Source organism: Zootoca vivipara, chromosome 12 (genome assembly GCF_965207765.1).
Source record: "Zootoca vivipara chromosome 12, rZooViv2.hap1.1, whole genome shotgun sequence".
NCBI classification, from domain to species: Eukaryota; Metazoa; Chordata; class Lepidosauria; order Squamata; family Lacertidae; genus Zootoca; species Zootoca vivipara.
The window spans coordinates 35443226-35466621 of NC_142595.1; the positions used below are offsets into that span (position 1 = coordinate 35443226).

Below are 23396 nucleotides of genomic sequence, written 5' to 3' on the forward strand. Positions count from 1 at the left end.
GATGAGAAGCCAACAGGTGGGCTGTATTGTAGCCAGCCTTCTTTGGAGAATGCTTGCTTCATTTTGCAGCCGTTTTCATGGTGAGCTTTGTGGTGTTGACTTTGGAAAATCCATAGCCAGGAATCAGCAGGACCTGCTTTAACTTTAACTTTCTCTTTTCTCCCTTCTTTGTTAGTTTTGTTTCCAACTTGGTGCATTTCAGTCTTAATGCCTTCTCCATATAGCTTCTGAAAGAGACAGGTGTGCATCTGTGAGTCACTGCTGTTTAAGGCTGCAATTCTATGCACACTTGCAAGTATCCTTTTAATTTGGTGAGACTTCCTTCTAACTGTGGATAGGATCTGTCCTCTGGATGAGTTTTTGAACTCTGAAACAGAGAAATCTGTTTTTAGAGCTGCTTCTAGAGTTTTGCTTGGTATCCGTGTTGGATATGTATTCTGAGTTAGATTTATATTATAATCCAGACCTTCTGTTTTTAATAGTTCTGCCAAGTACCAGTGCTGATTCCTAGAAATTTTTTTTAAAGTGGTATTTAGGCATTAATAGGTGAGAGTTTCAAAAGCACAACTGCAGCTAGAAGGAGCTGTAGCTGCAGCTGCTCATTCTATCACAATAAGGAAATTGTATTTATAGTGCAGGGATAAAATTTTGAACTCGTGAGTGTGAGTGAGGACTTAGCTGTGGAGAAGGGCATTTTCCTTCACAATGAAAAGGCTGAAAATCCACAGACCTCCAGTCATGAGCATTTCATTAATGGATCTGAGAGGGAGTCCATTATCTGTGTTGTAGAGAATGTTGGTAGTTTCCTTCAACTGCATATTCATGTGAAGGCACTATAATTTTGTTAAATAAATAAAAACATAAGAGAAACTTGCACAACTAGGTAACATAAACAACACTCTCTTTCATATACCCTGTTTCTGCTGGCAATTTGAGCTGTTTCCACCATCATTCAAATTAATCTGCAAAGTTGCCTTTGTGCACATTCTCTATTCCACTCAACTTGAACTTCACATATGTATATACAAAGTACAGCTGAAAAATGTTGGTCTGTCAAAGCACTGATAGTGTGTTGCTCATTAAAACAGTTGATATACAGCTGAAATTGCACATCTTTTCCTGCTTTCTCCAGTTCACTTTATATATGTTAATACATATTTCAGACATCCCCCCCAATAACTTATCTAGTTGTTTAATACCAGTTTTGTTTGTTGTGGACAAACAATTCCAGTAACTACCTGACTTCTCAGTAGTCACACCCACCCTGTAGAACGCCCTCCTGTCACATGTCAAGGAAATAAACAACTATCTGACTTTTAGGAGACACCTGAAGGCAACTCAGTCAGATGGGCAGCTAATAAATTATTATTATTATTATCATTATCATCATCATCATTATCCTTATCCTTAATTGTTTAGGTACCATGACTTGTGCAAGTTATTTGGTTTATGGTGCTCATTTTGTGCTGATTCTGTGCCAATAGTCTTGACTCAAATTTTCACGTTAATATGAGATAGTAATCCTCTTGTTTGGAGAAAGAGTATGCTTCATCAGAACAAACTACCAAACATTTACAGTAATAATATTGATGAATATTATGAGGTGTGCATTTTCACTTGTATATCACTGTTTGTGCTAAAAGGTGATTTTTCTTCCTTCCCCCTGCAGCTGATTTTGGGCCCTTGCTGCTGGGAGCGCCCATGCTTTCTTCCCTGTCTGCTACTCTTGTCAGTTTGTGTTGTTCCATGTTTGTTAATAGTAGTGGATTAGTGCACAGCCTTTAGGTAGTACTGCTGGGGTGGGGTGGGATGGGATGGGGAAAGAGAACGCAAGGGATGAGATGATTAAGGTCTTTGTTAGTTAGGGAAAGGTTTGGGGTGGGAAGGGTGGATGTTGCTAGCCAGGATATTGAATGCTCCTGTTGAAGGACAGGCTGGGGCTCAGTTTCTACCTGTTGGTGCCTCGTGTTTAACCATCTTTTAGGTGGATTTACTCTTTAAGCTACCTCGCTTTGAGAGGGGGAGCATCAAGTCATCCCTTTAGACGCTGTCTCTGACCTTCTTTGCTTTCAGCCCTGTGTCTGTTGAGTCCTGTTGGTCTTTCTCCATGGCTTTCCCATGGGTGGAGGGTTGCTTGCCTTTAAACCTCAGAGTGGTGAACCCAGCAGCGGCGTAGGAAGCTGCTTGAACCCCCAGAGTGGCAACCTGCTATGGAGCGCGCATGCGCAGCGTCACTCTGTAGTGACGCTGTGCATGCACGCTACGGAGCAGGTTGCTGGCAAGCCGCAAGCAAGCCGCGGAGCGAGGTTTTATACCGGGTGGCGGGGCTCAGTTTGGGAGTCGCGGGGTGTGTGTTCCGAGTGTCACCCCCCCTCCAGGGTGGCACCCGGGGCGGCCCGCCCCCTACGCCCCCCTTACTACAGCCCTGGAATTCAGTTTTATTTGACTTGCATCCCATCTTAAACAACTTCTCTGTCTCATTCCCATAAAAAACTTTGTCATAGCCAGCCCTTGTCATTCTGCCTCTGCATACTCCACTCTCCATCCCCCCCCCCTCCCGACACACCCTTGTATGTTAGCATTGCTTCTTCCATCCTCTGTAAGGTTTATAAAGCATGCTTTTGGCCTGGAGCCAATCTGTCATCTTTTCAGAAGAAGACCCCACCTCCCCTAAAATTGTGCTCAGGGAGGTGTCAAGGCACCTTGACCCTTGCCAGGGGTGGAGGATGAATAAACTGTGTGAACTGCCCTGAAATCTTTTGACGAAGGGCGGGATATAAATTTAATAAATAAACAAGCTAGGCACTGGGAAAGGGTCTCTGGATGGCCGGGTTCCTCAGGGAGTAGTGGGGTGGAGGGCTTAAGAATATCACCATCTGTTCCAATATTTGCAGTTTTGAACTGCAGTGTGTCATTTATAGAACTTGCCTCTTGTCCAAGTTAGCTGCTAACTCCAGCTCAAAATCTCCTTTATAAGGGAATGGATTGCTCATGCCATAGTATACAGCAACTAAAGTGAAGGGTATGTCGCTGCTCTTCCTGCCTCCTCCTAATTTCCCCAATGCTTTTTAGGGCTTTTCAAGCACGTGTTTGTTCACTTTAGGATTAGGGGTTTTTTATAATGAATTTGGGCAAGTCTGGTGTTTTTTTCCTGCAGGAAAGAAGATGCTGGAGTGTATTCAACAGGGCTAGGTGTACTCTGCAATAAAACAAATATCTAGGCCAACGTAAACCAAACTCTGAACCTGTATAAATTGCGAAGATCCAGTTTTCCTACTGTTATTTTGTTTCTGTTTTGTTGGTCTGGACTGTGTACAGTCACTGGAAATTTTGAATATGCTCCCTCCCACCCACTCCATCTTTCTGGCTTTTGATACTTCACATACTGTACTTTCAAACCTGTCATCACAGCCTTAAGGGCTAGAAACTTGCATGGAAGAGTTCAGCTTGGCTTGCACCCAGTCTCAGATTTGGCATGTGCAGGATGATGTTGGAACATGTACTGTACAGTCCTGGCTTAGGAATCGGGAGTGGGTGGGGGGGGGGAGGAAGGGGGCCTTTTTAATAGTGCTATATTGGAGAGGGTGGCTGGAGGGTGCTCTTGACTCCAGGAGTGGGAAGCTTGAGGCCTCAGGGTAGTTCCTATCCCCGTGATCAGGCCGGTATCCTGTAGGGGCGTGAAGGCAGAAACTTGTGGTTTTGTATTTTTCATGGTGTGTGTGTATGTGTGTATTAGGGGAGCGTAATACTTTTTAAAATACTTGATTGGAATAAAGTCTTTTAAAGCTATTCCTCTGTCTTGGTGATGTGGCACTTATTGCATGAGCAGGGGAATTGCAAGATGAGATTGTAGTTGCATTTGCTGTTAACAGTTGTTTGCAGAGTATTGGATCATTTCAGAAAGCATGGCTCCTTTGTCTTAAGCCTGGCATTCTCAGAGGATAAAAATAATAATAATGCTTTTCTTAAAAAATGGACTGGTTGATCAATAGAAGATCAATGAATGCTTTAAAAAAACAAGAAAATGGACCAGTAAACTGAGTTTGAATTATAGCTGCCAAGTCTCCCGTTTTTCACCGTAAACCCCCGGAATATTCTATTTTAACATTCTATTCGGAATGTTATCTCTAATAGAAAAAAATCCCAGAAATCCCCCGGATTTCCTACCTGCCAGGGAGGCTCCATTTCGGGTGCCGCTCTGCCCATGCCTGGGCACCGGAAATCGGGCAGTGCAGCACCGAAAGTTGCTTCTACACATGTCTGGACATGCGTAGAAGCGACTTCCGGTGCCGCTCTGCCCATGTCTGGGCACTGGAAATCGGGCAGCACCGGCACCGAAAGTTGCTTCTATGCATGTCCAGACATGCGTAGAAGCGACTTCCGCTGCCGCGCCGCTGCTGATCCTGCATTTTTCAGTGGGAGACTTGGCAGCTATGGTTTGAATGGCAAGAACTAGCAGACTTGGTGTATTACTTCCCTACTTCCAGAAAACCCTGTAACTCTTAAGCACCTTTCAGTTTGTGGGCAACGGTACACTGGTTACAAGCCCAACAACACCAGTCTCTTCTGCATTCAAATGAAAGAGGGGGAAAAGATAAAAATGGAAATGAGAAAAGCAAGACTGTATCTTAAAATAAAATACCAATCATCTTACCACTTGCATCATTACTCTGTAAAATTCTAAAAAGTTTGGACTCTTAAAAGCTTGCACTTTTTCCTAGTTTATAGATATATGGTTGTTCTATGTGCAGCCAAAGAAGTATCTTCACCTGCCTAGCTCCCTTGTGAGCAACAGTTTCTTTTGGCAACTTAGGCTGCTATATGAAGCAGTCCTTGATGACTTCTTAGCCCCAGGTCATAAAAACTGTCATTTCAAGTTAGGGATAGCAGAGTGGGGAGAGGTAGTTGTCTGCTGCATCTGAACTGTCGCCTCCATTTGGCTATTTACTGCTAACTCTCCTGAAGCAAGAAGGGGAGGACAATGTCAGATGCTGCTTCTGCACTGGTTGGGCTAGTTCTGTTTTTTAAATGCTTGGTTTGCAACCACCATATTTACATTTGATATGAGCTGCTTTGAGCGCTACAGTTGAAAAGTGAAACATAAATCTTTGACATAGGTAAGTAAGTAAGTAAGTAAGTAAGTAAGTAAGTAAGTAAGTAAATAGAAACCTAAAGGTAAAGGGTAAAGGGACCCCTGACCATTAGGTCCAGTCGTGACCGACTCTGGGGTTGCGTGCTCATCTCGCATTATTGGCCGAGGGAGCCGGCGTATAGCTTCCAGGTCATGTGGCCAGCATGACAAAGCCAAATAGAAACCTAGTCCACTCCTAAAAGGTAAAGGGACCCCTAACCATTAGGTCCAGTCGCGGATGACTGGGGTTGCGGCGCTCATCTCGCTTTACTGGTTGAGGGAGCAGACGTTTGTCCGCAGACAGCTTCCGGGTCATGTAGCTAGCATGACTAAGCCACTTCAAGCGAACCAGAGCAGCGCACGGAAACACCGTTTACCTTCCCGCCGGAGTGGTTCCTATTTATCTACTTGCACTTTGACATGCTCTCAAACTGCTAGGTTGGCAGGAGCTGAGACCGAACAACAGGAGCTCATCCCATCGCTGGGATTCAAACCGCCGACCCTCTGATGGGCAAGCCCTAGGCCAGGGGTGTCAAACTCAAATTCATCGGGGGCCGCATCAGCAGTTTGGTCACCCTCAAAGGGCCGGTTGTATCTGTAGGACTATGTGTCCACTCTTTATTATCATAAATTATTGTCACTGCATTCAATTATTACTGTTTTTTGTAATAATGCAAGTAATAACTAGCTCTGAAAGCGGAAACATAGTCAGAATAATGGCAAGTAGATATTCAAATGTTCAATTATTGTACAATTTATTGAAAAATGATTTTTGGTAACTGCACTGGGTGGTGGAGGCTCGCTAGGGTTTCATGCAGGACCTTTGCAGAGCTACTAGTACCTGGAGATGCTGGGGTCCTTCTGCATGCAGGACAGATGTTCTGCCAGTGAGCCACCACCCTTCACCAAAGGGACTGGCTGAGGTTCACTCACTGAAGCTGCTCTCCTGGTTCCAGGGTTTAAGGGCCAGAAGTATAAAGCAGCATCCTATGTTTCTGAGGAGAGGGAGAGGGAGAGGGAGAGGGAGAGGGAGAGGGAGAGAGGAAGGAAGGAAGGAAGGAAGGAAGGAAGGAAGGAAGGAAGGAAGGAAGGAAGAAAAGAGGGAGTGGGAGGGAGAGAGGAAGGAAGGAAGGAAAGAGGGGAGAGAAAGAAGAGTTGGAAATAAGGAAAGAGAAAAAAGAAGGAAAGAAAAAGAAAGAGGGAGAGAAGACGGAAAGGGAGAAAGAAGAAAGTAGAGGGAAAGAAAGAATAAGAATGAGGGAGAGGAAGAAAGTTGGGAAGGACGGAAGGAAGGAAGGAAGAAAGAAAGAAAAGAGGGAGCAGGAGGGAGAGAGGAAGGAAAGAGGTGAGAGAAAGAAGAGTAGGAAAGAAGGAATAAAGAAGGAAAGAAAAAGAAAGAGGGAGAGAAGACAGAGATAAAGAAGGAAGGAAGGAGAGGGAAAGAAAGAATAAGAACGAGAGAGAGGAAGAAAGAAAGGGAAGGGGGGTCGCCGCCTTGATTCAGCGCCAGAAAAGAGCGCGAAGGGACCCAGGGGCATAAAGCATTTCCCCAGCCCCAGCTGTTTGTCGGCGCTTTGTTGGCACGGCGCTTCAGCAGCAAGGTCCCACTGCTGGGTCCCGCTGGCTGGGGCGCTTGGCGGGCCACATGACAAGGTCTGGCGGGCCGGATTTGGCCCCCGGGCCTTGTGTTTGACACCCGTGCCCTAGGCTCTGTGGTTTAACCCACAACGCCACCTGCATCCCATAGTCCACTCCTAGCATGGCTTATATTTTAACACTTGCTGGATCCAGGAGTTCAGGAGGCTTGATTAAATTCTAACACTTGCTGGATCCAGAGATTATAGGTGTCTGGCACTCTCAAACTCATAACAATGCAAATATTTCTGTTGGCTTCTCGGCTTTCAAGTTATAAATAAGATGGGCACCCGAATACAAACAGCCCTGTTATCCCGGAGTAGTCCATTAGAGGGTGCCATTGGACCATTTGAAAAGCTGTTTAGCTTTTCTTTGTTTTGTGTCCAAAGGTGCATCTGCTGCCAGAGAAGAGGTGTTTCTTCTGCACCAAAGCATCTTGTGAATTTTTTGTTGTTGTTGACAATTGAAATTGGTAACCACACAATAAAATGCCTGCCACAATAAGGCAGGCATTTTATATTGGACGCTACCTAAAGTACAACAAAAGCACACTCTAAATTAAAGCACTGTTTTATATGTATAAGAAAGAAAAATTCCATACCTATGAGATCCAATGACTACCATGTATCTTGTGGCTCTAATTCAGTCTGGATAAGCGGCATTCCATTTTTGTGCGTTAATTTGGCTATGAAAAAGGTGGGTGTTCACTTTAAATGGAATTTGTGGGGAACTGGAATGGAATCCAGCTGCTGTAGGCTCTTTCTCTCAGCCCAACACCCATATGTGGATCTTTATCTGCTTTTAAATAACATAGACACATGTAATACAGTCTACTCTCAACTTACACATGGGTTTAATTCCAGGGATAGAGCATAAAGTCAAAATTGCAGAGTGAAAAAACTCTCTGACCACTGTAACAGATGCCACAGCTTTTGACCACTGGCTAGCTCCCCATGACACCTGACATTCACACTTGTGATTGTGTGGATAAAATAAACAGCGCTTATACACATGAAGCAGCCTTAAAATGTTTGACCCCAGAACTCGGGGCATATGCAGCATCTCCATAAAGTCTTGCCTACCGGCCCTCCCTGACATTATCATGGGCCAGGGTTGCATAGACACAAGGTTGGGGTATTATGGCAGGAGCAGCTGCTCGCTTGGTCCTCAGTGAGTTGTGTTTCAATACAGCATAGGAGACTTCAGCAGGGTCTGCTTCTCGGTAAGGTTCTGGGGCCTACAGACAGGGTAAAAAAAAGAGAATAATAATAATAATAATAATAATAATAATAATAATAATAATAATAATAAATAAGCAAGCCTGCAATCCACGGGTAGCTTATCTGCCCCTTCACATGCCGGACTACAACTCCCATCATCTTGACTATTGTTCATAGTGCTTAGGGTTGTCAGAGGTTGGAGTCAGGCAGCATCAAAAAAGGGACACATTGCATATCCATAATGGAATCGTAGACTAAGTTACAAGAGACTTAGTGCCACTGACCATTATTTATTTACTAGGGGGAAAGTGTCTGGCGTTGCCAGGGAATTCTTAGAAACAAACCAACCAAAGATTTTTAAATGGACAATATAATTTAGTTAGTTTTAAGGCTGTGTGGAGGCCCCAGCGTGATCCAGGAAACGTGATTCGGATCTAGCCCTGAATCAATATGTAGGAGGGGTGAATGTTTAGGTTTTTAAGAAGGGGTAATGAAACACTGCACCTCCTTTCCTCCTTCCACCCACCCACATTGGAACAAGAGGGTTCAGTCCTGCTGGGTGCCTGGTATCTCAGTGTTGATGAAAACTAATTTCTCTGGCTGAGAACTGTCATGCCCAGTTTCGCAGTGATACCTCAAAGGGTGTCTGAATGCACAGAGCACAGGCAGACAGACTACTTTCCAAAATGCATAGTAGATTGAGCACAGTCACAAAGGCAGCTTTGAAATCTAATATTAGAAATCAGGCTGGGTGAGACCCGAGTCCAGCCTCCTACAGCCTGTCCTCCAAATGCTTTGAACTACTTCTTTGGTGATCACTCGTAGCCGAGTAAGATTGTCTTCCATAAACACAGTTTTAACAATGGGTCCGTAAGTGACTGTGGAGGCCAATTCTGGATCCACACGTCCTTCCACAGTGGGGACATTGGTTTCCAGGCGGGAGTTGATCACGGTGTGGATTTGCCAAGCGTGCCTTCCTCTTAGCACATTTCTCCCTTGCGTCCTGAGATCGAGTTTCTTCAAAGCCCATGACACCTTTGGTAAAGGCTGTTCTCCAACTGGAGCGCTCGCAGGCCAGTGTTTCCCAGTTGTCAGTGTTTATACTACATTTTAAAAGATTTGCCTTGAGACAGTCTTTAAACCTTTTTTGTTGACCACCAGCATTACGCTTTCCATTTTTAAGTTTGGAATAGAGTAGTTGCTTTGGAAGACAATCATCAGGCATCCGCCCAACATGACCAGTCCAACGAAGTTGATGTTGAAGATCTTTGGTGATCTTTGCTTCTTCCAGTACACTGTATTCCCAAGTGATGCGTAAAGTTTTTCGGAGACACCGTTGATGGAATCTTTCAAGGAGTTGGAGATGGCGTTTATAAATGGTCCATGTTTCACAAGCATGCAGTAAGGTTGGTAGTACAATAGCTTTGTAAACAAGCACTTTAAACCAGATATTGGCTATGTTTACTGGAGTCTCTGGGAGTTGTAGTTCCAAATAACTGGAAGGCTAGAGGCTGCAGAACCATGTCTATTTCATCCCCAGTAAGAAGGATGCGTTGGCGCTGATTAAGAATGTGACAGTTCTGCTGAATCAGACCAAAAGCCCATCTAGTCTAGCATCCTGCTTCCACCAGTTGCTTGTCAAATGCCCACAAGCAGAATGAGCACAATAGCCCTTTCCCACATAGGATACTGATGTTTTTACTGTACCCTGGCATTGCTTGGCCACGAAACATGGGCTATTAAAATATTTCTAAATATAGAAAAAATGGAGACGTATGCTTTTCTAATAATAGAGTTGGGATTTAGCAGGAAGTTCACAATCATGATAAAGGTGTTCGTTCATAGGAATTTTTCTTACCGTGTTCATTGTCTGAGGCATTTCATTGGCCATGGAACCTGTAGATCAGATACAGATAATTATGAAATCATTTGCCTTGTCGATTTCAAATTAGAACTAGCAATACTGATCATTCCCTGCCCTGCCCCCCAAAATGTTAAACTTCCTCTTAGTGGAGGGAGCTTCTTGGGCAATGAATACTCTCCAAGATTACCAGTGAGGTATGCTTAAAAAAATTGTGAAATGGAAGGTCCACACAAACACACACACAAATAAAAAAATAAAAATCCACAGCTATATTTCTCTGCAGAAATTTTTCCATTTCTAGAAATGAATTTGTTCCATAATTTTCTTTAAAAAATAAATCAATAAAAACCAAGTCATATAATGCATGGATACAATACAAATCTATTTGGGCAACAGGAATGGATTCAATGCCAGTCAAATGTTAAAATCAAAGTTTGCAATTAAACTTTCTTCAGGTGACTATACCCAGGAATCACTTATCATTAAACATTCAGATCTAATCATGCTGAAATCTAACTTGAATCTCAACAATGTGAGGGAAGTGTATGCTATTGAGTTACATAAACCTGAACAAAATTATGTGCCAATAAAATAACTTAGGGAAGGACTGTTGCTTAGTAGAAAAACACACAGTTACATATTGCAGTTTAGCCTCCACACATTCACACTTTCTGTCTTTCAGCCTTCCAGGCACTAGGGGGCAGTGGCCTGTCTCCCTGCTTTCATTTGGCTTAGCGAGAAGGATGTCACAGAATTGGCAAGAGAAAAGAGAGGGCAAGTTTTACATTTATGAGGAAACATGCATAGGATTAGTTTTTGCAACTGGTTGGCTTCATTTCAAATGAGTAAACCTTTAGAATTAACTATTTCTAGTAATGACCGAATGGTTACTTAGTTTTGTTTAAGTTTAAACGTGCGCAGGATTACACCTTGCACTGTAAGGCAAGTGCTGCAAAAGCTCTACAATTAAAATTTTACATTTAAACTTTATTTGCAGGTATAGCGACCCCCCCCTTTAAAGAAGACTTTTCTTTCTTTTATATAGGGCCAAAAACAGACAACACTGATGTGCAACTCAAGGTAGTAAAACATTTCCACTGCATTCAGAGGTCCGCTCACCTTTTCTTCTTTTCCTGTACAGTACAAATATAAACAGGAGGAGGAGGAGGAAGAGGAGGAGGCCTGCTGCAATGCTTGCCCATATTATTGTCTGGGATTCCTCAGGCATATCTGCAAAATAATTCATGTCTTGTGTGCCAGTCCTGCATATGTTTTAACATAGCACCTGCAGGCAGTGTCAGAAGCTGATAGGAAACAAATCTGCTGTCAACAGAATCAAAGAATTGCAGAGTTGGAAGGGGCCCTGAGGGACATCTAGTCCAACCCATGCAGGGGTCACCAACCTTTTTGTGCACATGCACAAATCAGAGAAACTGGCACAGGCCGCTCACAACCAAGCACACACTGCAACCTATTCTACTGGACACGTCAGAATGCTTTTTCAAGCCTAATTTAAATGGAGGGTGGGAAGGGATACTGCAGGCGCCGTGTTGCCGACCCCTCATCTACGGCCACAAGCATCCCCAACTTGATGCGTTTGATTCCAGCTCCCATCATCCCTGGCCATGCTGGTCAACAGTCCTGAGCCAAAAGGACCAGTAATCTGGCAATCAACTTTGTTTGGCTATCTCTTTCCAATTTCTCAGGCAGAGCAAGGCCCTGAGAGTCTTTCTCCTGGTCAAGCCGGGTCACTGTGCGACTAACATGGGATGCAAATGATAAATAATAGGCCCTTTCGAACCCATTCCCGTTTCATTTCTGATCCTGCTTTTAGAGAAGTGGCACCTACGGAGGCTAAGAAGCTGGTTCCCCTCCTCCCTGCAGTGGGAGTCTCAGGCCCCCTGAAGCTCCTGCCTCCTACACAACAGGGAGCGAGACGGAAGGCAGGCGAAAGACAAGTACCAAACCAATCTTCTCACCTCTTACAACCAGCTCCGTGGCATTACTTGTCTCTGACCAGGCAAAGGGATTTCCCCAGCGGTGATATTGGCAGGTGTAGTTTCCTTCATCTTCCGACTCCACGTTGAGGAAAGGGAACTCGGCTCTGTTTCCCTCTGACTCCACCACCTGCGATGTTATCAGTTCCCCGGATTTGTATAGGGAGAAGTTCAGACCCTTTTCTGGCCCCTGGCACTCGATGGTGATATTCTGTCCTGGGGAAATATGTTTGTTGGGCAGCACTTTGATGGAGGGTTTGGACAGGCTGGGATCTGGGTGCAAAGAAAACACTGTGAGAATGGTATGGAGGTAAGTGCCTTGATATTCTTCGCCTGCACTCTGCTACTTTTGATGAGATCAGCAGAAATATCTGCTGCACATCGCAAACTAGAACGATACTGCACATCGCAAACTAGACTTTTTTTGGGGTGGGTATTTGGTTTATTGTTTTTATTTTTATTTTATATATTGTGATCTTTTCTGTGAACCACCCTGAGACCTCTGGGTATAGGGCAGTATATAAATTCAACAAACAAACAAACAGACTTTTAATACATAATTTTAAAAATGCTTAGAATGGCTCTTTGCTTATGAAAAAATGGTTGTACGTAGGGATTGCTACTGTTTTGTCTTTAGTTAATGATGTCTGGAACAGTTGAAGAGAAGTGATGGCCCTCCAGATGTTGCAGACCTACATGCCATTGGCTACACTTGCTAGGACCCAGCAACATCTGGAAGGACTAAGGTCTGCATCTATCTATCTATCATCTATCTATCTATCTATCTATCTATCTATCTATCTATCTATCTATCATCTATCTGTCTATCTTTCTATCTTTCTATCTTTCTATCTTTCTATCTTTCTATCTTTCTATCTTTCTATCTAATCTATATCTATCCAAAGTAATAATCATAAATAAATAAGAATAAAATGTGCACCCCACCACCGAGACCATTCCATTGTAACTCTCCAACCTCCCAAAATTTCAACACCTCTTGCGATGGTTTGACCCCTTTCCGTTTTAACATTAAAAACAAACTCTACAAACACTTTCCTTCCCACCTTCAGAAGTTTCCAAGAGCCATGCACACGACACTCCCTTCTTCAATCCCAGCCAATCCGGAATATTTTATTCTATGCAAATTCTCCACCGGATGTACAGATGTTGAAAATGCAGAACATTCCCATTTTTTACCCTTTTGTGTCAATAGGAGGATGTATTTTGAACCTTACTTATTCTGTTGATGCGTCGGCTGTCACTGAAACCTGAGCACAGTTCAGCGAAGGCTGTTATGAAGCAATATCTACATTGGTAGAGACCCCCTTGGAATTCTTGGGCATTGTTAAAGGCAAATACAGCCTCCTTGGTTGCTATTTTCTCTGTCAGTTTTTTCTGCTGCCTATTTGCACCCATTTGTATATACAAAAAGAAGAGCCATTGTGGTAGTAAGTTGTTTTCTGCCTTGCAGCTGATTTTGACATTCCCCTCCTCGGCAAGCATTTCAGCTGAATTCACTGCGATGGAAGGCTTGGGATACAGCTGTCCTGCAAAAGGACGAGAACAAGAGTGAGATTTCAAAGCTGTAGTTCAGCCTTCTCAAATCAGTCCCAGGCAAAAGTCTGTCATATGGGAGAGGTTTGCATGTTCTGGAAGAATGCAAAACCCCGAGGATGGAGCGGAGGGTAAATGTTCATAAGAACTTGATGCTTCTAAGTTTTTTGTTTACAACTTCAGTTTAGAGATTGGACACGGGTGGTGCTGTGGGTTAAACCACAGAGCCTAGGGCTTGCTGATCAGAAGGTCGGCGGTTCAAATCCCCGCAATGGGGTGAGCTCCCGTTGCTCAGTCCCTGCTCCTGCCAACCTAGCAGTCTGAAAGCACATCAAAGAGCAAGTAGATAAATAGGGACCGCTCCGGCGGGAAGGTAAACGGCATTTCTGTGTACTGCTCTGGTTTGCCAGAAGCAGCTTTGTCATGCTGGCCACATGACCCAGAAGCTGTACACTGGCTCCCTCGGCCAGTAAAGCAAGATGAGCGCCGCAACCCCAGAGTCGTTCACAACTGGACCTAACGGTCAGGGGTCCCTTTACCTTTAACCTGGTACCTTCCATATGGCCACAACACCCATCATTGGCCAGGCTAGGGGGGAGATGGGTTCCTGAGAAGAGTTACTGTTTGCTGCAGTTCAATATGGCAGATCCAGGAAATCTTATAAGCTGAGTTACATTTCTGTTGCCTATTTCAGTGAACACTGTAGAAAGAATTAAGAACCAAGTATTTGGGTTCATTGGTCTTATCTGCATCTACACTGAATATCATGTGTATCCAACTATGTGATTGTAATTTTTATTTAAGACTCACAGTGGTTTTCCCCAGAAGTACTTAAGGGCACACAGTACTGGCACCTTCCCCCCCCCCCCAAAAAAGCACTGGTTAAGAGATTTTATTGAATTTCTGGCGTTCAGAAAACCAGAATCAACAAAGATCACGTAATTTTTGCAATATCTAGTACTAGTGGAGAACTGACAAAACAACAACAACAAAAACCAAAACTCAAAACAAAAACATTTTTTTTTATATCCTGCCCATCTGGCTGGGTTTCCCCAGCCACTCTGGGTAGCTCCCAACAGAATATTAAAAACACAATAAAACATCAAACATTAAAAACTTCTCTAAACAGGGCTGCCTTCAGATATCTTCTAAACGTCAGATAGCTGTTTAAGTCAGATAGTTCTCTCTTCCCAGCTGCTTCTGCTGTTCTTAAAGTCATGATCTGGAAAAGGGTGCTAGGGCTGGAGGGAGGGACGAGGCAGGTGGAAAAAGCCACTGCCGTATGGCCAGCATAATGTCTCTCTCCCCCCCCCCCCGCTTTACATGCCAGTTGTGAAAATAGCATAAAAAGGCTAAGCCAGGCTCTCACCTTTTATGTAGACTTGGACAGGATCACTACGATATGAGCACCGTTGATCATAACCTGATTGGAAGCAATAGCTACACGTATATGTTCCGCCATCTGAAATTCTGGCATTGGCAATCTGAAATACAGCTGCACGCCTCTTGCTCACTGAATAATGACTTGGTGAACCACTTTCTTTGTGCAGATAGTAGATTGCAATTTCTTGGTAATTACTTGCACACTGTAAGATGATATTTTCCCCCAGGCTGAACACATTTGTGGGAACTGCTGAGATGGAAGGTTTAGGGTAAGCTTGTCCTGGACCGAAAAGGAGAACAAATGTGAGATTTGGAAGATGGTTCGCCCAGGAGGAAGACAACATAAGGCCCTGACTTTACCACATGCTAATTTATATGGGAAGATCCACATTTATAAATACAGTCGTACCTTGGTTCTTGACTGCCCTGCGAGCGACTCAAACGTTTTGGCTCCCGAAGGCCGCAAACCCAGAAGTGAATATTCTTTTTGCGAACGTTTTTTGGAAGCTGAATCTCCAACTCAGCTTCCGATTGAGCACAGGAAGCTCTTGCAGCCAATCAGAAGCCGTACCTCGTTTTTTGAACATTTTCAGAAGTCAAATGGACTTCCAGAATGGATTCCATTCGAGAACCAAGGTAAGACTGTAATTACTTTTTTTTTTTTAATGAATGTGCATTATTTTCACCCTAGTGGGGAAGACTGTGGTCAGGTGAGCTGTGTGTGCTCATTCCACTGTTCAGCTGCTAATGGTGGGTGAAACAAACACTAAAATAATGGGCTAATGCTGCCAATTTCTTCAAAAATCCAATACAATACAAGCAGCACACAAAGGCACAAGATTCAATCAAGTTTCAATCAAGTATTATTAGTACAAAAAGAAAACTAAGAGAACCATATACAAATGCTGACACAGAAGCCAAAAACCAAAAGTCAAGCAGATAGCATATACAAATCAATATAGTGGCAGCAGGTTGAATGAAGTATCAATGATAGACAGGCTGCCGGCGTTTTTCACCTGTTTCGCCCATATGACGGGCTTCCTTCAGTAGTTTCTCCTTCTGCTTTCTGTTATGTTTGATACAATCACTGGTGGTATAAACCAGGTCTTATTAGTATTCAGACTAAATTACTAATATACATCTAAACAAACAAATATCAAAGGCATTACTTCGTATGAAGTAATTCGTATGAAACCACTTATCTTGGCTTAGGCCACAATGCTCAAGTTCTTATTTCAAAAGGTTGTCTCATACAGCTTTTGATACATTTACATATTCACTGGTGATATAAATCAAATTCTAATTATTATTTGGACTAATACAGTAGTACAATTTCTAAAATATATGTCCATATAAAGAAATACTTACAATTCTTATGTTCAGAGTTTTCTTAGTTTGAGCATGTATTGACTAAGCAAAAATCCTGTGTTTGGAGCACACTTATATACAAAAGGTTGGTTCACAGGTGATAGTGATTAGGGATGACAATTAGGGGGGGCCAGAAGAATGTGAATACTAATAACACTTACAGTATCTCTATAATTTCTGTGTGTTATACTGCTGGTGTGTTAGTTTAAATGAATACAGAAAGGTCAAGATCTGAATTTAAATCGTCCGGTTGTAATGTCTTAAACATAAAAATCAATTTAGTTTCTTGTTGTCTCAATATTTTTTTAAAATGTCCTGCTTGTGGTATTTCTTGGGTGTATACTGCCAAATGCCAAAAACATTAGATCAGAGTCACTGTGCTTCATTTGTAAAACAATGAGGTGTAAGAGGAGCTTCCATCACTTTATTGCGGATGCGTGATCTATGTTCCCCTATACGTACCTTTAGTGATCGTGTAGTGATTCCTACATAAAATTTGTTGCAAGGGCACCGTATGCAATAAACTACGTTCTTAGACTTGCATGTGGTCATAGAGTTGACTTTAAAAGTGAACTGCATGTGTTCACTTTTTATTTCTTTTACTTGTAAACTGTAGGGGCACATATTGCATGAGCCGCATCTATAGTGGCCTTTAGTGACAGTGGATGATGATTCCAAACAATCAGCTTTGACCAATTGATTGTGCAAAGTTCCTTTCTTCCTCAACCCTAAAAGGGGGGATCTTTACAGCCAGGTATGTCTTCCACAATATGCCAATGTTTGTATATAATATTTCTAATGTGGCTGGCCAGGGGTGTGAAATCCATCCCCATGACTAGGTGGCTGGGTTTTCTGTTTTTGATACTATCAGACCGTGTTTCAAGTAATTTTTTTCGGTTACGACTGTCTACAGGTCTATATGTGTCCTGTATGATACAATTAGGGTAACCCCGGTTAATGAGAGCTTTTCCTAGCTGATAAGCTGCATTTCTGTAGTCTCTTTTGTCAGTAGCATTCCTTTTCAATCTAATTAACTGTCCGTATGGTAAATTTCTTTTTAAATTTGAAGGGTGACTTGAAGAGTAATGGAGTAGGGAGTAGCAATCTGTTAGTTTCTTATATGGTTTGAATGCCAAAGTGTTTCTATTTGAAATGTAAACCACCATATCCAAAAATGGAATTTCTTTTTTGGGATACTGGCAAGTAAATTTTAAATGGGGGTCCAATGTGTTCACCCATTCTTGGAATGCAATACACGTTGCTTCAGATTTAAAAATTATAAGCAAATCATCAATGTATCTCTTAATCAAAATGATGTCATTTGTAAAGGGGTTGGATTCAGAAAAAAATGTTTGTTTTCAAAGTCAATCATGTGAATGTTCGCTACCGATGGGGCCAATGCCGCACCCATGGCAACCCCCTTGGTTTGGATGTAAAAGTCATTTTTGTACCTAAAGAAATTGTTTTCAAAAACAATATCCAATAGTAGGATTAAAAAATGATAAGGAGGGGTTTGTTCTTGTCTGGAACGTAATAAATTTTCAATGGTCCCTCTTATGGTCTCCAATGGGATATTAGTGTAAAGAGAGCCTACTTCGAGTGTTGCCAGGATCGCTCCTCTAGGTATGGGGAAATCTTCCAGTTTAGCAATGAGATCTTTAGTGTCTCGAATATATGCATAGCTGCCAAGTTTTCCCTTTTGTCGCGAGGAAGCCTATTCAGCATAAGGGAAAATCCCTTTAAAAAAGGGATAACTTGGCAGCTATGAATATATGTGGTGGTGGCAGTAGAGTATTCAAATATGAATGAGTCTAAGTACTTGGATAAAGGTTCGGTAAGTGAACCAACAGCTGAAACAATAGGACGGCCAGGGGGTGGTGTGATATTTTTATGGATCTTAGGGAGAATGTGGATTTTTGCAAAGTAGAAACTCGGCAGTTTGTATAGAAATATAGTCTAGCACTAGAGCCTCATTGACCATGATACGAATAAGGTTAGAGACTTTCTGAGTAGGATCATGACTAAGAGGTAAATAATATTTTCTATCGGCCAATTGCCTGATTATTTCCTGTTCATAAGTGACTGTGTCCATTAAGACAATTGCCCCTCCTTTGTCCGCAGGTTTGATTGTGATCGAACGGTCATTCGCCAAGTTATGAATTAGCTCTTGTTGTTCTCTAGTTATATTATGTCAGTGGGGATATGACGTTTTTCCAATCTGTCTAAATCTTTTATAATTTCATGATGAAAAGCTTCTATCCTAAAATCCTGGTTGTGGGGGATGAAGGTTGATTTAGTTTTAAAAGGAGTACTAGTGTCCAAGGTATCAGTATTGGACTGAAATAATAATTTTAATTTCAGTTGACGGATCATTTTATACACATCAATGCGAGTACTTAGAGCTGAATATTTTTGAGTGGGAGCGAAAATTAAGCCTAAACTGAGCACTGTCAACTCATCCGAGGAGAGTGTCCGGCTTGACAGATTAACAACAGTTATCTGTTCTTCCCTCTGCCCCTGCACCTGTGAGGGTCATACTGTGTATATTGTCTGGGTCTTAATTGTCTGAACTCGGATGTTGATTCTGATGATCCTCTACTGGAAATGCTGCTACTGTTCTAATCTGGGATAGTAGTGGGATAGTAGTGTCGTTTCTTGTTTGTGGATATCTAGTTTTTCTGTCAAAAAACCTGTTGTTTCTATTTTCATATTTAGACCAATTGTATACTCTATTGTTCACATAATCATCTTTATCTCTGTTGAATTTTTTCCTTTTATATAATTTTAACTCCTTATTGAATTCATTAATGGAATCTTCAAAAAAAAATTATTTCTCTATCAAATGTGGTTTTGTCACTTTCGTTCTTGAAGTCTTTTTTAATCCTCTCTATTTCATGGTCAAATTTATTCATTTCGGACTTAGATTTTTCAAAGATTAGTAACATTAAATCAATGGCGCATCTATTGAGTTACCAGTCCATTTCATGACAAATTCTTCATCTCCTTTGTAAAGACTGGGTTGTTTAAGAACCCTTAATCCCCTTGGAATCCTATTGGATCTAACATATTCCGAGAGCGTAGATGCATGTGAATATGCTCTAGTTCTTTTCCTCCCCAAGTCCATTAAATCCTCTAAAACATTCACCATGTCCCTCCCTTCTTCCTCATCTAAGGGAAAATCCCCTACAATGCGGGATTGTTCTTCTTCAGTGTAACCAAACACAGGGGTGCCAGAAGCCATAGGTACAACAAAAACAGAGATAATGGGCTAATGCTGCCAATTTCTTCAAAAGTCCAAAACAATACAAGCAGTCCAAATACCTGGTTTATACCACCAGTGATTGTATCAAACATAACAGAAAGCAGAAGGAGAAACTACTGAAGAAGCCCGTCATATGGGCGAAACAGGTGAAAAACGCCGGCAGCCTGTCTATCATTGACACTTCGTTCGACCTGCTGCCACTTTGCTGACCGCTACATAGCCTCAAAGACCATAAAGACTGGTTTGCCTTTCGGTATTGATTTGTATATGCTCTCTGCTTGACTTTTGGTTTTGGCTTCTGTGTCAGCGTTTGTATATGGTTCTCTTAGTTTTCTTTTTGTACTAATAATACTTGATTGAAACTTGATTGAATCTTGTGCCTTTGTGTGCTGCTTGTATTGTATTGGATTTTTGAAGAAATTGGCAGCATTAGCCCATTATTTTAGTGTTTGTTTCACCCACCATTAGCAGCTGAACAGTGGAATGAGCACACACAGCTCACCTGACCACAGTCTTCCCCACTAGGGTGAAAATAATGCACATTCATTAAAAAAAATTAGTAATTACAGTCTTACCTTGGTTCTCGAATGGAATCCATTCTGGAAGTCCATTTGACTTCTGAAAACGTTCAAAAAATGAGGTACGGCTTCTGATTGGCTGCAAGAGCTTCCTGTGCTCAATCGGAAGCTGAGTTGGAGATTCAGCTTCCAAAAAACGTTCGCAAACAGAATACTCACTTCTGGGTTTGCGGCCTTCGGGAGCCAAAACGTTTGAGTCGCAAGGCAGTCTGTCTATAATTGACACTTCGTTCGACCTGCTGCCACTTTGCTGACCACTACATAGCCTCAAAGACCATAAAGACTGGTTTGCCTTTCGGTATTGATTTGTATATGCTCTCTGCTTGACTTTTGGTTTTGGCTTCTGTGTCAGTGTTTGTATATGGTTCTCTTATTGTTTTCTTTTTGTACTAATAATACTTGATTGAAACTTGATTGAATCTTGTGCCTTTGCGTGTTGCTTGTATTGTATTGGGCTATTGGTGGGTGGGCAACTTCAAGACCCCCTCCTGCTTTCCCTTCTTATGGTTTTTAAAACTGAACTTGGACAGCTTTTCAAACAGAGGACTGCTCTCTGTAATGCAGAACATAAGGCCACCTCACTGGCCTATCAGAATGAGTTGGTAGAAGGCACTCTCTGTTCTACTGCAGCTACTCAAGCTTTGTCATGCAAGTTCCCCCAGGGGCCAACCAGATGTCTGTGGGAAGCCCAAGAGCAGGACTGAGAGCAGCAGAGCATTCTCCCCACTTGTGATTCTCAGCAACTGCTATTCAGAAGTTTACTGCCTCTGGCAGTGCAGGTAGGATGTAGCCATCATGTCTAGTTGCTCAATCTAAGGCAGGCATCCCCAAACTGCGGCCCTGCAGATGTTTTGGCCTACAACTCCCATGATCCCTAGCTAACAGGACCAGTGGTCAGGGATGATGGGAATTGTAGTCCCAAACATCTGGAGGGCCAAAGTTTGGGGATGCCTGATCTAAGGTTACACTGGGGGAATTGCATTTTTGTGTGTAGATTGCCTAAAGCAGGCATGTCCAACAGTTAGATCGTGATCTACCGGTAGATCACTGGACGTCTGTGGTAGTTCACTGGCAGATCACTGTGTCCCCCCAAAGAGGCTCAACAACTTTGGCTCCCCTAAAAAAAGCTCAACATTTTTGCCCTGCACCCCCTAAAATGTGGCTTTCCTCCTCTCTGAAAGAAGCTCAACAACTGTGACCTGAACCCCTAAAAAACAGGGCTTTTCTTCAAAAAAAAAAGCTCAACAACTTTGACCTGAACCCCCCAAAAGGGGGTAGATCACCACCAGTTTTTAACTCTGTGAGTAGATCTCAGTCTCTTGGGAGTTGGCCACCCCTGGCCTAAAGGCAAATAAATAGGGATGGGCTTCATACCATGGATAATATGGATTGATATAAAATATAGATTATGAAATAATATGCAGTTGTAAATGTTGGCAATAGGACTCATGGAGGGTGTGGGGGGAAGTCCTGAGATTCAGAATAATCTCTATACAGTGGAACCTCAGTTGTCAAACATAATCCATTCCAGAAGAACGTTCGACTTCCGAAATGTTTGACAACCGAGGCGCAATTGCCAGTCGGCAAAATCCATTGAAAAAATGGAGAAATGCGCCCTGGAAGCCATTCGACTTCTGAGGCATGTTCGACAACGGAAGCTTTCACTTCCAGGTTATTTGAAAGCCGAAATGTTCAACTTCCAAAGCGACAACCGAGGTTCCGCTGTCTAGCAATTTGCATTTGGATTATTACAATTTTATTTTTTGTATAATCAAATAAAAATGATTTTTTAAAAAAATCTAATCAAAACATCAATAAATGTACACTTTGACCCAAAAAGAGAAAGAAAGAAATAGGGATGGGATATTCCTGTATCTTTAAGATTTACATAGATCAGAGAACATTTGGTAGGCCTCCATTGTTAGTGTGCAGACGTAAGAAAAACAGATTTGGTTGGGGGAAACTGTTACAGTTAGTTCCCACTCCGCCCCATCTATCTTCCCCTGGCCCCATGTTCATATTTATCACCCGAGGAGACTCACCTCCAGAGATCTGCCACTGTCCAGCCAGCAGGAATCCTGGAAAGGAGATGGTTGCATTAGCGGCAATATAGCTGAGCAGCAGGAACCACAACTGGGTCACTAGTCTTTCCACCAGGCAATTGCACAACCCTCAGTCCCTTCACCCTTTCAGCTGAGATACCAACCGATAAAGAGGATGTTGAAAGAGAGCCTCATGATGAAGGAGCACCTAGCCCTGTAGTCCAGTGTCCTGTGTCCCCCAAGATGTGTGCTGTCCCCGGAATGAAGATCTCGGAGGGAGGCTGCAACATGGCTCTGCAACACAGTTCTTCCCTTTGATGTACACATACTCTGTGATGCACAGTTGAGCAGCACTGGAAGTGCCTCGCAAGCCACTTCCCTTTTTTTACTACTATGCTGCAGTCATATTCTGCAAAATCATCTTGGAGTAGATCATGTGCTTTCATATATAATTCAAAATTGGGTCATCTAGTCCAACCCCCTGCAATGTAGGTGGGTTTAGTTTTTTTTCGCCCAAGGTGGGGCTTGAACCCACAAGCCTGAGAAAAAGAGTCTTGTGCTCTGCTGACTGAGCTATCCCAGAGCTGCATTCTCCCATGGATGGTCCAGGAATCAGCATGTTTTTACATGAGTAGAATGTGTCCTTTTATTTAAAATGCATCTCTGGGTTATTTGTGGGGCCTGCCTGGTGTTTTTACATGAGTAGAATTTGCCCTTTTATTTAAAATGCATCTCTGGGTTATTTGTGGGGCATAGGAATTGGTTTTGTTTTCTTTTCCAAAATATAGTCTGCCCCCCCCCCACAAGGTCTGAGGGACAGTGGACCGGCCCCCTGCTGAAAAAGTTTGCTGACCCCTGCTTTAAGCCCTAACCCTAATGTCACAACTCCTTCAAGCAACAATCAAATGCTACATGTGGTTGTCTGCAGAGAATCCACTGCATGGACACACATGTAAGGACTCTGGGTGATTGTGAACCCTGGTTGCATATGCCTAGGTGCCTGCAGGTGGAATGTGTTAGAGTTAGACTATACTGAAATGGCCAAAGTGACCAGAAAACTCAGAGACCAAGAAGACAAGAAATTCAAGAAAGAATGGGGGAAGTTTATAATTTATTTAGGAGACCAGTGTAAGCAGATGAAAACATTAGCAGGATTTTAATCTCACTTGTAATGTAACAAATACAATGGATGATATGGATAGATACAAAACATAGACTATGAAATAATATGCAGTTGGAAATGGTGACAATAGGACCCATGCTGGGGATGGGGGAGGGGAAGTCTTGAGATTCGGAGGAATCTCTTTTATGGATATGTATTTGGTATTTGTAATTAATTTACATTTGCAAAATCAAATAAAA

At 42.6% G+C, this 23396-nt stretch overlaps 1 protein-coding gene and 1 pseudogene across 1 annotated transcript; both read right to left on the bottom strand.

The window, feature by feature from the left end:
* Window positions 1-7318: 7318 nt before the first annotated feature.
* Window positions 7319-22393, bottom strand: LOC118094432 (immunoglobulin superfamily member 1-like). Its single transcript, XM_060281630.2, has 8 exons — window positions 22199-22393; window positions 22035-22070; window positions 14771-15064; window positions 13083-13394; window positions 11830-12120; window positions 10970-11080; window positions 9845-9882; window positions 7319-8003 (listed from the first exon to the last, which is right to left on the bottom strand). Exons 1-8 carry the CDS (start codon window positions 22359-22361, stop codon window positions 7845-7847), a joined length of 1404 nt encoding a protein of 467 aa, XP_060137613.2. The 5' UTR covers window positions 22362-22393; the 3' UTR covers window positions 7319-7844.
* LOC148683978 (uncharacterized) lies at window positions 16525-18244 on the bottom strand (annotated as a pseudogene).
* Window positions 22394-23396: the final 1003 nt, after the last annotated feature.